At 39.5% G+C, this 13741-nt stretch overlaps 2 protein-coding genes and 1 long non-coding RNA gene across 3 annotated transcripts in view; 2 read left to right on the top strand and 1 right to left on the bottom strand.

Moving 5' to 3' along the window:
- Nucleotides 1-313, bottom strand: part of LOC116674948 (uncharacterized) — an 11110-nt gene extending 10797 nt beyond the window's left edge. The window contains exon 1 of the long non-coding RNA XR_004328258.1: nucleotides 249-313. This is a non-coding gene — a long non-coding RNA (uncharacterized LOC116674948). The remainder of the gene's footprint in view (nucleotides 1-248) is intronic.
- A 5673-nt stretch (nucleotides 314-5986) lies between these two features.
- Nucleotides 5987-13184, top strand: LOC116674945 (mannose-specific lectin). Its single transcript, XM_032507100.1, has 4 exons — nucleotides 5987-6234; nucleotides 6438-6531; nucleotides 6691-6968; nucleotides 13106-13184. The coding sequence occupies exons 2-3, from the start codon at nucleotides 6442-6444 to the stop codon at nucleotides 6952-6954; spliced, it is 354 nt and encodes a 117-aa protein (XP_032362991.1). The 5' UTR covers nucleotides 5987-6234; nucleotides 6438-6441; the 3' UTR covers nucleotides 6955-6968; nucleotides 13106-13184.
- Nucleotides 10324-13099, top strand: LOC116674947 (mannose-specific lectin). The gene is made up of 3 exons (XM_032507102.1): nucleotides 10324-10387; nucleotides 12648-12741; nucleotides 12831-13099. Exons 2-3 carry the CDS (start codon nucleotides 12652-12654, stop codon nucleotides 13077-13079), a joined length of 339 nt encoding a protein of 112 aa, XP_032362993.1. The 5' UTR covers nucleotides 10324-10387; nucleotides 12648-12651; the 3' UTR covers nucleotides 13080-13099.
- Nucleotides 13185-13741: the final 557 nt, after the last annotated feature.

Here is a 13741-nt window from a genome sequence, read left to right as displayed (position 1 = left end):
TTCCCGTGACGTGTCCAGTCTGTGGGTCAGACTCAAACACACGGACCTGTGCTTCGCTTAGTGTCCACTCCCGCTGTAAAAATAGAGACGATCGAGCAGTGGCACAGACCACGGAGCTGCTGCAGCGCGACTTCCGTGGTCTGTGCAGCTTCAGGTCTGCTGAGAGCTTGATGCAGCTGATGTTTCCCTGGGGGTTTCCACCTCCGATGTAGATCAGCGTAGAACCACTTCCCTGAGCTGTCTCAAACGGGGCTCTGTGTCTGTCAGGAGGTCTGAGATCTACCGTACCAGCAGAGCAATCACGTAATGCACAGATGCAAAAGATTATGGTGCAGGTGGAATATTTTCTGAAGTATTGTGACTTTATTCCTGTAATAGCCTATTGTATTATCACTTTATTTTTCTCAAAACAGCATGACTCCTCCAAATCTCAGAACACAGGTGAGATATTGGAATGTGCACAAAGTTTTGAACATGAGCAGGAATCTTGCTCAAATGCATCTGAAATATTACAGCCCAGGGGTTTATTACAAATTTAAATTAATCATTCAGGTGAATAATAGTCACATGCACATTTAAGGAGGTTACCTCCCAACAAAAGACACAAAAGAGGGAAGAGTAAATTATACATTTGTGCTGACTCAGATATAATTAGAAAAGTAGATCTACAGGAGAATAGATAGATGAAAGCAAAATTATACAGAATACCTGAGTCTTACTGCAATGTATTCCATTATGTTTTTATCATTGGATTGTAATCTATGTTTCCCTTACATAAAGGTATTTCCAGCATAAATTGATTCAGAAAAAGGTTTTAACAAAATACATAAAAATTCACCAGAATGCAGGAAATGAAGTATTTAATGCTCAAAATGTTCAGGGGTGGACCCCCAGACCTCCACATCACAAGTCACCACCATGCACACAAATCCAGATACAAAAAAACGGCCTTTGGGTTGCCAGACCGGTTATGATTAAACCAAATGTTAGTGCCATCTAACTTACATGCAAGCTATCTATCGCTGACACAGCGCTGTGGCGATCCGGTAGTGTGAGGGTTCTAGCCCTTTGGACAACCAAAGTGTTAGAACCGGCCCTGCCCGTGGCCTATACCCCAAAGCTGTACCTGCCTGATTTTGGACTTTGATTAAATGCAGTCTGCTTTATGCTTTTGAGGCTTTGTGGTTCTGCATCAAATTGACAGCGTACCCACACAGACCCTCTGCATCGACATGTAACCCTCTCCGAGCCCTCTGCTGTAGCTTGACGTGCACCTCCAAAAATGTTGTAACTTTGCGTTGAGGCGACGCAGAGCGCGAGGACTGTGATTGGTCAACTAGTCTTTTGTGTTGATAGTCTGTGTTTCAGCAGCCTACTGTGGGGAGTAGCAACATGCTAGTTCACTGACATAAGCTTTGCAAATAAACTCAGACATATTTTGGTGACAATGACAGGGTTATCTGTTTGGAAAAAGTCTATATGTCAGTAACATTTTGAAATTAGACCTACTTTTTCAACAAGCAATGCTTTGTGGGTAGTTGTGACATAAAGTGTATTTCTCTCTTTGGCTCACAAAGCTGACTGTCGGCTTTTTTTGGACTAGTTAGTATACGGTGGTCGCCCCCTGAAGCAAAACTAGCTAACACCACATAACTGTAGCAGTAACTGCATTCTACCTGCATTCCAGCAGAGGATGACAAAAGGATTTAATTCTGCAGTGTGATCAGCCATTTATCATCTGATCTGAAAGCGGTGTCTCTCTGAAGGCCGTGCTGAACCCCAACTGTAATGGGAAAATTACATAGACAATGATTTTCTTAGAGTAGTTATTCACTTATTAAAGTAAGTCTTTGTTATAAGTAAAAACCTTCACATAAGCCTCTGAACATGAGCCTCCTACTTCACATATGTCTCTGATAACATGTGCCTCCTAAAGATAGTTCCTAGAATGGGACCTTTAGTGTCTAGGCACAGCTAAAAATGTTGTGACTCTGTGAATCTCCACAGTGAACAAATGGCAAACAGATGCAGGCGCCTAGAAGATATGCAAAGGTCAGTTTGCCCGAACTGTAGGTTAGAAACCAAACTAATCTATGGACAGATAAATCTCTGAACAACAGTGGACGACCCTCTGACACCAGAAGAAATCCACGGCACCAGAAGCAAGACCGCCTGATCTACAGCCCGGTACTGCATCGCCCAGCCACCCACACACACACACAGCACACCCTGAAGGGCACTGCAGGCTCGCTGTGACGATGGAAGAACACAGGAAGAGAAAGACATGGTGTATGACACAAATGTATTCTTGTTCTCTGTTTTCTGTCTGTGTTTGTGGGGGTAGCATTTTTGTTGTTAAATCTGACATCATTTATTCAAACACCACTTCTTCTCCCATTAATGTTACTACTGATGCATACAGTAGACACGCACACTCAGTTTTCACTCGTCAAATAAAGGGGTAAAATGAGTAGAGCGCTCTTCACCTTTCTCGTCTAGACAATATTGGAAACCGGGGTACGAGAGATTAAACAAAGCAATAACCTTAGGACAACAGACTTCATGGTAGTAGCTAATGCATCAACTACCTTTCTGTTGCAACCATGCAATTACTTTCAGTCCAAAAATGACAAAATCAACTCAAATGATTAACATTGTGCAAAATAAATGGGTTCTTTCTTCTAACAAAGACAACGCATTCTCATCCAACATATGACTGGGTTCAATCAGCAAATTTACACGCGATGTGGGGATCAAAAACATGTTTTGTGTGTTCATTGTTTCCCCACTCACAGAAACAGGCTTCACCCATTAAACCACTCGTGCTGAACCTAAATAACTCCATTTGTGCACTGACTGCATTTTACCTTAAGAGCTTAATGTAAAATGACAGTTACAGTAGCAAATTTTTCTCAGGAATTCTTCAATGGTAGGGTGTAGTTAATAACGCACATGCTATTGATAAGATACTTTAAAGTCTGGAAAGTCTGACCGCCGTCATGTTTGCGGGGTTCAGTGATCTTCCTACCGCCCTGCGAGCTATGTGTAACATGTTACTTCAGCACCAGATGGGTCCAGATTTACTGTTAGCAGCTCAGGGGGGGGGCTCTGTCATGTATTAGGTGATCAATGCTGCACATTCATCCCAGACATTGAAGGTAACCTCACAGACACCATACATCAGCTAAACCACCTCGCCACTAGTCTTAGGGCTCAAGATGTCCCCCACACTGATTCTGGGTGGGACTGGGGCGCTTGGATAATTGGGGAGGGGTGGAAGGCTTGGATGGGGAAAATTGTGGTTCCAGTAATCTCTGAGATCTGTTCTGTTTTTTAAGTATTTGTGGTATTATCCCATTAATATGAAAAAGGATTTCTTCTTTGTTCACTCTTGAGAAAGTTCAGTATCAAGCCTTACAACTGAAAGTTGATGATCCTGAATTGTTTCATTTGCCCTCTTACAATGAGGACGGTTACGACTCAGACTCAGCTTCCAAATTTGAGTAGTTCCTGATTCATAAAATCCATTTGACTTCTCATCTTTCTTTTAGACTAGATGCAGTGATAGCTTGAACCCAGAGGTTTAAATCCCTCACAGAAAAGTGTTTTTCCTTTTCTTTTTATTGCATGTATGCTTTTAGTAATTTTCAAATGTATGATGATTAAGGTTGTAATCAAAAGTGGGGAATGTAATGGGAAAATTACATAGACAATGATTTTCTTAGAGTAATTATTCACTTATTAAAGTAAGTCTTTGTTATAAGTAAAAACCTTCACATAAGCCTCTGAACATGAGCCTCCTACTTCACATATGTCTCTGATAACATGTGCCTCCTAAAGATATTTCCTAGAATGGGACCTTTAGTGTCTAGGCACAGCTAAAAATGTTGTGACTCTGTGAATCTCCACAGTGAACAAATGGCAAACAGATGCAGGCGCCTAGAAGATATGCAAAGGTCAGTTTGCCCGAACTGTAGGTTAGAAACCAAACTAATCTATGGACAGATAAATCTCTCAACATCTAAGGTAGAGTGGCAGCCACAGTCATTTTCTGACGCACTAGACAGATGCGCAGGGACAGCTCTGTCTCCAACGAGTCTGAAAAATAAGATGAAGTGTTTTGTTTAAGATTAGGATGTTTTCCAAACATGGTATGTGTTCTGTTGGGGCAAAAGGGAATAAAAGGAGCTGTCGGGTCTTACCGGGACACAGAACTGTGGGGTCACCTTGTTACTCTGTTACTCTGTACTCTGTTTCATTGTGAAGTCCAGTTCTTGTCATTTTGATTGTTCTCTCGAGAAAATAATTAAACTCTTCCACCGAATATCTAAACTTTTAATCCAGTCAGCAGCCTGTCTTTATTTTGTTTCAACAAGGTCTCTTCTTCAACACAAATTCCTCCCTCGCTGAACAGAAACTTCCACAACACAACGCAAACTAGGATTGCTATGGGACTACAAACCTGACTTTAAGCACAAACCATAACAATGTGTCACATCTACAGAGTCCTTGCTCATCAGTATGACCCATTAGGCTACCTTCTACTTTTAGCAACTCGTGCAATCATCTGGTTCAACAACTATGGAGAAAAGGACAAGAATGGGATGATCCTCTTCCCTGAAGGCATCCTAACAGCTTGGATATCCTGGGAAAAGGAACTCTTTTACCTTCCTCAAATCACCATCCCTCACTGTTATACTTCCAAAGAGATGGATGTTTCCCCCACAGTGCAAGACATCCATATCTCTTGTAATGCGTCCGAACATGCGTATGGTGCTGTTGCATACTTCAAGATCAGAAGATGACAAAGGCCAAGTGGAGATGAGTTTCATGTTAGCCCGTTTATGTGTTTCTCCAAAGCAGCAGTTATCAGTGCCAAGATTGGAGCTTTGTGATGCACTAACTGGTGCACGCCTCCGTGACCTTATCAGAAAAGAACTGACCATGCCAATCAGAGACGCAACATTTTGGACTGATTCTACCACTGTATTCTACTGGCCTCGAGCAGAGTCTTGCCGCTTCAAAGTATTTGTAGGAGCAAGAGTATCGTAAATTCAAAATCTCACAAGCAGTCAGGACTGGAGATATGTTGACTCAACCAATAACCCTGCAGACGATGTTACAAGAGGCAAATCTTTGTTGGATAGCTTCTGTCCAAACCGATGGAAAAATGGCCCACCATTCTTGTACAGATCTCCAGGTACTTGGCCAAAACTTCAATCTGCCGATGCTCATGAGTCTAATGATCAGATGGAGTTGAAAATGTATTACTTGGTATTAGTACTGAAATCCTGAAGGGACTTATTATTTCATCACACTGGATCAGAAAGACTCCTTGCTGAACTACGTTGAAAGTTTTGGATCTTGAGAGGATGAGAGGCAGTACGCCGACTCAGCGCAACTGTGTTTCATGTCAGAAGTGGAGAGTGAAATCAATCTTCCCAAAGATGGTGTATTTACTGTACCTGCTGCTCATCTTATTTAAACCTCTATTCTGCTTGACATGAACAAATTTTTTTGGACCATACAACGTCAAGATCGGCCACCGATCTGAGAAAAGGTGAGGTATAATATTCAAATGCCAAGTTGTTTTAAAGACTTTTATTACATACACCTCGAAAGAAACTGTGAAGTCCGGGCCTCAGTGTACAGGTAACAACAGATAAAAAAATAAAAATACAAATTTTCTCAAGAGGCACAGCTCAGCCATCCTTGTGCAAATCCTGTAATTGACACAATGTACAGAGCGTGGGAAGTGAGGGGGAGGCAATAAGAGCCTTCTTTGTTTTCTTTGTTGTTTGTGTAAAATGGAAAGGTTAAAAAAAATATCACTGCCTACTCAAATATCAACTTTGATTTTTGGTTAACTGAGTGAAAAGCTTCAACACTTCACATCATGCTACATCTCCCTGACATCCTGTAATTCTGACAGCTAAATGTCAAGCACATGCATGTTGACAGATGGGAGAAGACCTTTCAACACTTTCTTGTATTCTGTGTACATCCGAATTGGTAGCTAACTATTAACTCTGAATCTATTTAACCTTTCCTTTTTTCACATTTTTCACGAGACAGCAACATTCCTTTCTCATCACAAAGGAGTGGCATGACACTCCCCTTCTCTAGCTCCTTCCCCAGCTTGCTATTCTGTATAAAAATGGAGGGAATTTGACATCTTGCTCTTTACTCCTTTTCCTCCACTTGAAGTCTGACTGGGGTGAGACATTCAACCATGTAAGTATTTCATGCTTTTATACTGATGGATGGATTCATACATTTCTTTTCAAGAGTAGTTTCATGCACAAAGAAGTTATTGCAGTTTGGTGTTAAATCTGTGCTTTTTACTTTAAGTTTATAATTGGTGCATAAGACTTGTTGTGGGAATGAACAAGGGAGAAGTTTTTGGTGACACAGATAAGACTTTCTCTTTGTTTCAGAATCATGAGCAAGAACTACTTGTCCAAAAATGATGAGCTTCGCAAGGGAGACTATCTGATTTCCAACAACAAGGAGTATAAAGCTGTCTTCCAGGTGAGTAACTCTGAATATCTGTGCACTCCAAGCATTTACAGTATTAGGATGCATCATTCATATTCACTGGTCAGTGTAAAAAGTAATTGCAAAAGTAAGGGAGCAAGTGTTTGAAGAAGCACATTCTGATAGCGGTCAAATGTCTGTTTCTGCCTGCAGGATGACGGTAACTTTGTCATCTACGGCTGGAAGCCTGTGTGGGCTTCAGACACTTGTGGATCAGACGTTTTCCGCCTGTGTATGCAGGCTGACTGCAACCTGGTCATGTACAACAAGGCCAACAGTCCCAAGTGGCAGACAAACTCCCACAAGCCAGGAGATTGCAACATGTGCCGTCTTCATCTGACCAATGATGGCAAACTGGTGGTGAACAAGGAAAGTGATGAAATTTGGAGCTCTGCTAACTCCAGAGGCACGAAATGATGTCATGACATGACAAAATTATCAATGTTTTAAAATGATTGTGCCTATCAAAATGTAATGATTTGTAATGGAAAGTCATCTCTGGATGGCAGCTTGAATTATAATAAACCTGCCAAGCATGTAATCTGTAATCAAATAAAAAGACATTTTCACAATGTTTAAATTCAATTCAATTCACTTTTATTTATATAGCGCTAAATCACAACAACAGTTATCTCATTGCACTTTTCATAAAAGAGTAGGTCTAGACCGTACTCTGTGATGTTTTTTACTGAAACCCAGCAGTTCCCACCAAGAGCAAGCACTAGGCGACAGAGGCAAGTAAAAACTTCCTTTTAAGAGGCAGAAACCTATGAGCTCTTTAAGATAAGATGGTGCGTGACCGTGAAGAGCTTTGTAGGTGAGAAGAAGGATTTTAAATCCTATTTTGGGATTTTACAGGAAGCCAATGCAGAGAAGCTAAAACAGGAGAGATGTGATCTCTTTTCCTGGTTCCTGACAAAACACGTGCTGCAGCATTCTGGATCAGCTGTAGAGTCTTTATGGACTTTTTCGAGCAGCCTGATAAATAAAGAATCGCAGTAATCCAGCCTAGAAGTAACAAATGCATGGACTAGTTTTTCTGCATCATTTTTAGATAGAATATTCCTGATTTTTGCAATATTACGTAGGTTAAAAAAAACATGTTTCTCTTCTCTTTGTACATGGTACTTTGTGCTTGGGCTGTGCAATCAATTGAATTTCAATTTTGGTTTCAATCACCAAAATAGTATGATTGAGAAAAAACTATTACTTTGCCCTGTGTTGCTTTGCAAAAATACTTTTATTTTGACTTGTGTTCTGAATGACACAATGATGACTTTTTATTATTGTGTATAGTGTTTAACTGTTTTGCCAGTCAAATTAACTTTAATGAGTGCTCATCAAAACATTACACTGTGGACCACCCCCCCACCCCACCACCTCTCCTCCAAAAAAAAGTTTCAGGCTCAGGATTTTTTTTCACTTCAAGCCCTGTAAACCACATTTATATCAGCTTCAGTAAATATTAATGAGTGATAAAATACAGTAGCAGATTTTAAACAAACGTTCTCCTGAAAGTCCTCAGCAGAGAATCAAAGTATCTAATTAAAACATTTAATTGTAATCTTAATATGTAAGAAAATGACTGAAGTTCTGTTTCAGATATGTCCTGCTTTCAGGTCTCTTTACTTCTTGCTCTGCATCATGTGTTTATCATTCTCACTCTGCCTCCAGGGGATTTGGTTCATTCCTTTTCACATCTGCTCCCTTTCAAGTGCACTTTGAATCTTCAAGTTTCAACATGTTTTTTTAGCAGCGTTTTCCAAAAGATAAGGCGTGTCTTTGCTGGAATGTTTCCCACATGTACAACTTAAAGAAAAAGATATCCTGGTTCCCACCAATCTTCAAACTGATAGTCAGTGTTTTCATAATTAATGGTTTCAGTTGTTGGCTTGGAAAAAAGCCACCACTGAGAAATAAAAAGGCTGCAGATCAACAATATGTTTAATTCCTCAACTCCCACAAGATTTTATTATCATTTATTAAGCAATCAAGTCAAATATGAGTTGATATCCGAAGCAGAATCTATCACTGTCATTGTGTGTCAATTTACCTATGTGTGCTTGCAGTGTGCACAGTGTACCACCTTAATTTATTTATTTTTTCTTTCCAGTCATGGGAGTTGTAGTTGATGCATGCTAACAAATTAGTTGTTGCTTTATTATTTCAAAGGCAAAAAAAGACGGGGGCACACTTATTGATATTGAACTTTTACCAATTCAAAATTAGGGGTACACTCTGCAAAGGTTTCCTGGCCAAAATGTTTTTCAGTTTTTAATAAATGATGTATTTATAATTAAAGTTATTATCAAGTCTAATTTGATCTCCGCCAAACCCCACCCCCCAGCTTTTATATATATATATATATATATATATATATACGGTACATGTGTCATGTATTTATTTATTTTCTCATATTTTACCTATTATTTATGTGTACAGTATGTGTTTCAATGTTGAATTTTTGTTGTTTTTTCTGATAAACTAAAACAGGATACAAAACAAAGGCATGATCGCTCAAAAGGTTTTGGTGAGTTTCCCTTCAAGTGAAAAGTTTAGTTCCTGTGGTCTGTGCTTTAGTGACAGACATTCATTCATTTACTAATGCATAAATACATGTAATACAATGTAATTTACTTGTCCAGAATACAAAAATGTTCTAGTTGCATGTCAGTTGAACCCCCATCTACAGCAACCATAAAGAAAGATGAGCTCGTCAAATTGTTCAAATTACTGTATCTGCAGAAGATTAACATTTCTCTGCAAGAGCCAGACATACTCAGTTGTAATGTTTTACATGAATAACTTGATTTACCATGTTTGGTGCCAAGAAGGAAGTTGAGTTCTACATATGCTTTACCTTGTATACACATTCCCTCAAACCCTCAATGCACGATGACTTGGCAAAGGTGAAGAGAGACACTTGCAATCAGACAAGAATCTCATTATGAAATCAGCTGATAAAGGAGGGGTGGTTGCGCTACAGGATGTATAAGATCATGACACCAAAATGAAAAGACAACTGAAAGATGGAGGTGCAGTAGTTATGGGCAGTATGAGAAAAATGCGTGTTTTGTTTGAACATTAAAACATCTAAACAGGTTCTAATAGAAACTCAATGGGATAGGATGCTGACCGTGGCCCTGCAGTGGCAGATGTTACCGACTGTGTGCAGTAAAGCTCATCACAGAATGCATTTTTTTGTATAAAAACGTTTTTAATGTGGGTAACAATTTTATAAAGATGTTTTATTTGTATTTTACTGAATCAATTTTAACCTTATATCACTTGGTACGGTTAAGCCAAAACAGGAACAGGCTAACTTCTGGACTACAAACCGCTTAAGTTGCCAACTTATAGTTTCTACCGGCCCACCCTAATGTAGCCGGTTAAAACTGGCCCTGGTGTGTAGACATAATGTAGGCTACAAGAAATATAACTTTGGTTTCTATTGCTCTAAATGTACAGTACATTCAGCTAAAACACAGACAACAGAGCTGAACAAGGTGCACATTTACTACTATTTACAGATATAATTATGTGTATAAAGAAAATTAAAAAGTTAAACTTTAATAAAATAAATGAAAATAGTGAACAGTTGGACAATAAAACAATGGTGCAGAGCATAAAGGTTGATTTATAAATATTAAAGGATTTATGTAACAGGTTGCTGTATTTTTGTAATGTAAGAATTTTCCAAATGGGCCATGGGGCTTGTAAATACAAGAATAAGAATGTAATCGATGTCACTGTCACTCCCTCCCATACCCAGACCAGATGATATAAAGAAGATGTGAATTTCCCCTCCTTCCCTTCTGCTCCCAGACTGACAGGTGTGACATTTAAGACTGTAAGTACTCCGATGGATTCATACATTACTGAGCAAGACTAGCTTATTTATTTAATATAATTACTCTTTTCATTTATAATTTTTTATTGGTTTACTTATCTGTTCAAAATAGATTAAAAAAATAGTTTGATGCAGAGTCATTACAGGATGCTTAAATCTGTTTATAATTGGTACATCAGACTCATTGTAGTAATGAACTGAGGTGGATCATTACATATTATTTTTTCATTTTCAATGTAAGAAGCGGAAGTAGTTACTAGGGAGAGTGGGGTAAAGTGAGACATTTTTTACATTTGCTCCCCTCCAAGTAAGCTAAAATGATATATCAGTTAAATTTACACATTTCCCATTAATTCAGGATGTTTCCTTGTTATTGTAATTATCAGAATGTATTCAGGATGAAGGGCAGTGAAATATGATGTTTTTTAAAAAATTGGTCTTTTGTCTCACTTTACCCCAGCTTAGGGGTAAAGTGAGGCAGACCAGAGAAGTCAACGGGGTAAGTGAACCAACTAGGGGTAAACTGATCCACTTACCTTTTCCACTCTGAAAACTAACATAACAACATATGTTGTAACAGGTTTAGAATCCTGACAGCTAGCCTGACAACCTCACATCCCAACAAATGCCCAGACTAGTAAAATAATCATTGGGAATTGGTCTATTAAGCACATTTTTTTTTTACAACACTTGAAAGTAATTCTAAACAAATCAAATACAACATAATGTAATTCAAAATGTTTTATTAACATTCAAATGAGAGGTATGAATCACCTTGCTGCAACTCAACTCCTACACTACAAAATATCCCCTTTTTTATATGTATATAAACGTCTTAATATAAAATGCCAGGAGCCTATGTACAATGAAAACACAGACAAGTCTCGGGGTCAAACACAGGACTTTAGAGCCAGCTAGAACAGCCTGGATTCAACAGGACTAGAGCCACAATCAGAGCATCATTCATTCTCTACAAATCAGTAGGCCTATACAACTACTCCACATTCCAGCCCTGAAGATTGCAGGGAACGATGAGAGTGTTCTCTACGTGTGGGCCCTCCACGCCTCTTATTGAGGCAGCTTCTTCACAACAATCTGCTTTGGGAACATGTGCCACATCTTTTTCTTTAAATAGCAAATGTGGGTCTCTCCCACACTTTTGTGTTTCCCTGAATTTTTCTAAGGAATTGGGTAAGAATTTCATCATCTTCACTTTTTCAACCATGCCAATATACCGGACGCTCCTGTGTCATGACAAGTCACCCACAGACAGATCTTTGTTTCCTGGATCCTTCTCTCATCCTCAGAGCTCTCTTCGTCTTATCAAGTGGGACAGGACATCACTCTCCTCTAGCTGCTAACTACCTACGATTTCCTTTTGGTTGCTTTCTTTTTCGGTTTTCCCTTTTCTTTCTTTGGCTATTTTTCTTTTTCCCCGCCAGTTTCTTTTGTCTTTCTTTATAAGCCTCTTCAATTGCCTGCTTCTCGGAGTATCAGTTATGTGATGGCTGTCTTCACACGCTTTTGTTTGGTTTGTGTTCTGGGGGACATTGGGATGGTAGTATTTCACGAGGAGACACATATCCAGTCGGCTGGGAACACATGGCACATCTGAGTCAGCTGGCGAGGCACGATGGCTTTTCTACCATGTTTTATGACATTTAAAATAAAATGTAACATTACATATTAATTAATATGTAATTAATATTAATATTACATTACATATGCAATGTAATATACATTAACTATGTTTAAACCTAAACTAACTTGCCTCATGGTGGGGTAAAGTGAGACACTGTGCACTTTACCCCACAGCTTTTGTCTCAATTTACCCCACCTCCACCATTTTTGAAAAAATGCCTTTTTTAGCATTCAGGCAAACCTTCAGCTAGCTTCATCACATGGTTTTTATATGTTTAGATTCATCAACAGGTATGATATAGTTTTTCTACTGAAAATTCAATTGCTTTGGGGCAACAGTTTGATTAATTGACAGCAAGAAAATTACTTTTACATGCAAAAAAACATTTTGGTTGGAAAAGCATTCTTAACCTCAAAAAAAAAAGGTCTCTATTTAAATTGGCCGGGGAAATGGGAGGAGCTTGAAAACAAATTGGTCACATGGGCACAAATGTGTTCTGTTGCCTAGATACAGGGGTTGTCTCACATTACCCAGTGTCTCACTTTACCTCACTCTCCCTATTCAGTTACAAATTGGTGCCACTGCAACATCACCAATTTAGTTGTTTGTCTCTTTCAGAATCATGAGTAAGAACTTCTTGTCTATAAATGAACAGCTCAGTATGGGCCAATTTCTGATGTCCAACAACGGGCAATATAAGGCTATCTTCCAGGTGAGTAACTCTCTCAAATGAAATTCTCACGCTTTATTTTGGTATGATATTGTTTGACATCAGTTAAATGTCTCTGTTTCCGCCTGCAGGATGATGGTAACTTTGTTGTCTATGCCGTTTCCAATAGCCCACACAAGGCTGTGTGGGCCACGGGCACTGACGGATCAGACGCTGTCCGCGTGATCATGCAGGCTGACGGCAACCTGGTCATGTACAACCAAGCGGACCAGCCCAAGTGGAGCTCGGGGACAAATATCAATGGAACGTGCGACAAGTGCCGTGTTGAACTGACCGATTGCGGCACACTGGAGCTGACCAGAACCGTAACTGTCATGTGAAGATTATATCTTCACATGACGTCACAAAGCTTTGTTAAATTGAATGCTTTGCAAGTACAAGTCATCTTTGAATGTCAGTGTGAACAATAATCCTGCCTGCTATGTGGAATCAAATAAAGGCACATTTTCACACAGTAGGCCTATGTGTTTTTCTTTTCTTTGTGGCTTCATAATAACATAAACAGTTCTATTTGTAATGCAAATATCCTAGTAAAGTGCACCAGTGTTGGGAGTAAAGCGTTACAAAAGTAACGCAATTACAGTAAGCTAGGCTAATGTGTTCCGCTGCGTTAAGCTAGCTGTCCCGTCACTGTTCCCGTGCGGACACGTCTCCGTCGGAAAATGTTTCTAGGGGAATCTAAGCTTTTCTTAACGTTCTGGGAACGTTCCCTGAAGGTTTGTTTTGGTTGTAGTTTGGTTGTCTGCTGTTTAATTGGAAGGTTTTCCTAACGTTCTGGGAACGTTCGTTTGTGGTTACAGCGAACGTTCTCGGAACGTTAAGAGACCGTTCCGTAACGTTCGCTGAGGGTTGCAACGCTAAGGGAACGTTCCCCTAACGTTCTCTAAAGGTTGCAACGTTTTCGGAACGTTCGCCTAACGTTCTCTAAAGGTTGTAACTTTTAGAGAACGTTAGGAGAACGTTCCGAGAACGTTCGCTGTAA

Source organism: Etheostoma spectabile, unplaced genomic scaffold (assembly GCF_008692095.1).
Source record: "Etheostoma spectabile isolate EspeVRDwgs_2016 unplaced genomic scaffold, UIUC_Espe_1.0 scaffold00001310, whole genome shotgun sequence".
Classification (NCBI taxonomy): Eukaryota; Metazoa; Chordata; class Actinopteri; order Perciformes; family Percidae; genus Etheostoma; species Etheostoma spectabile.
Note: the sequence above shows the minus strand (reverse complement) of the source record. Positions and strands in the feature narration are given on the sequence as shown.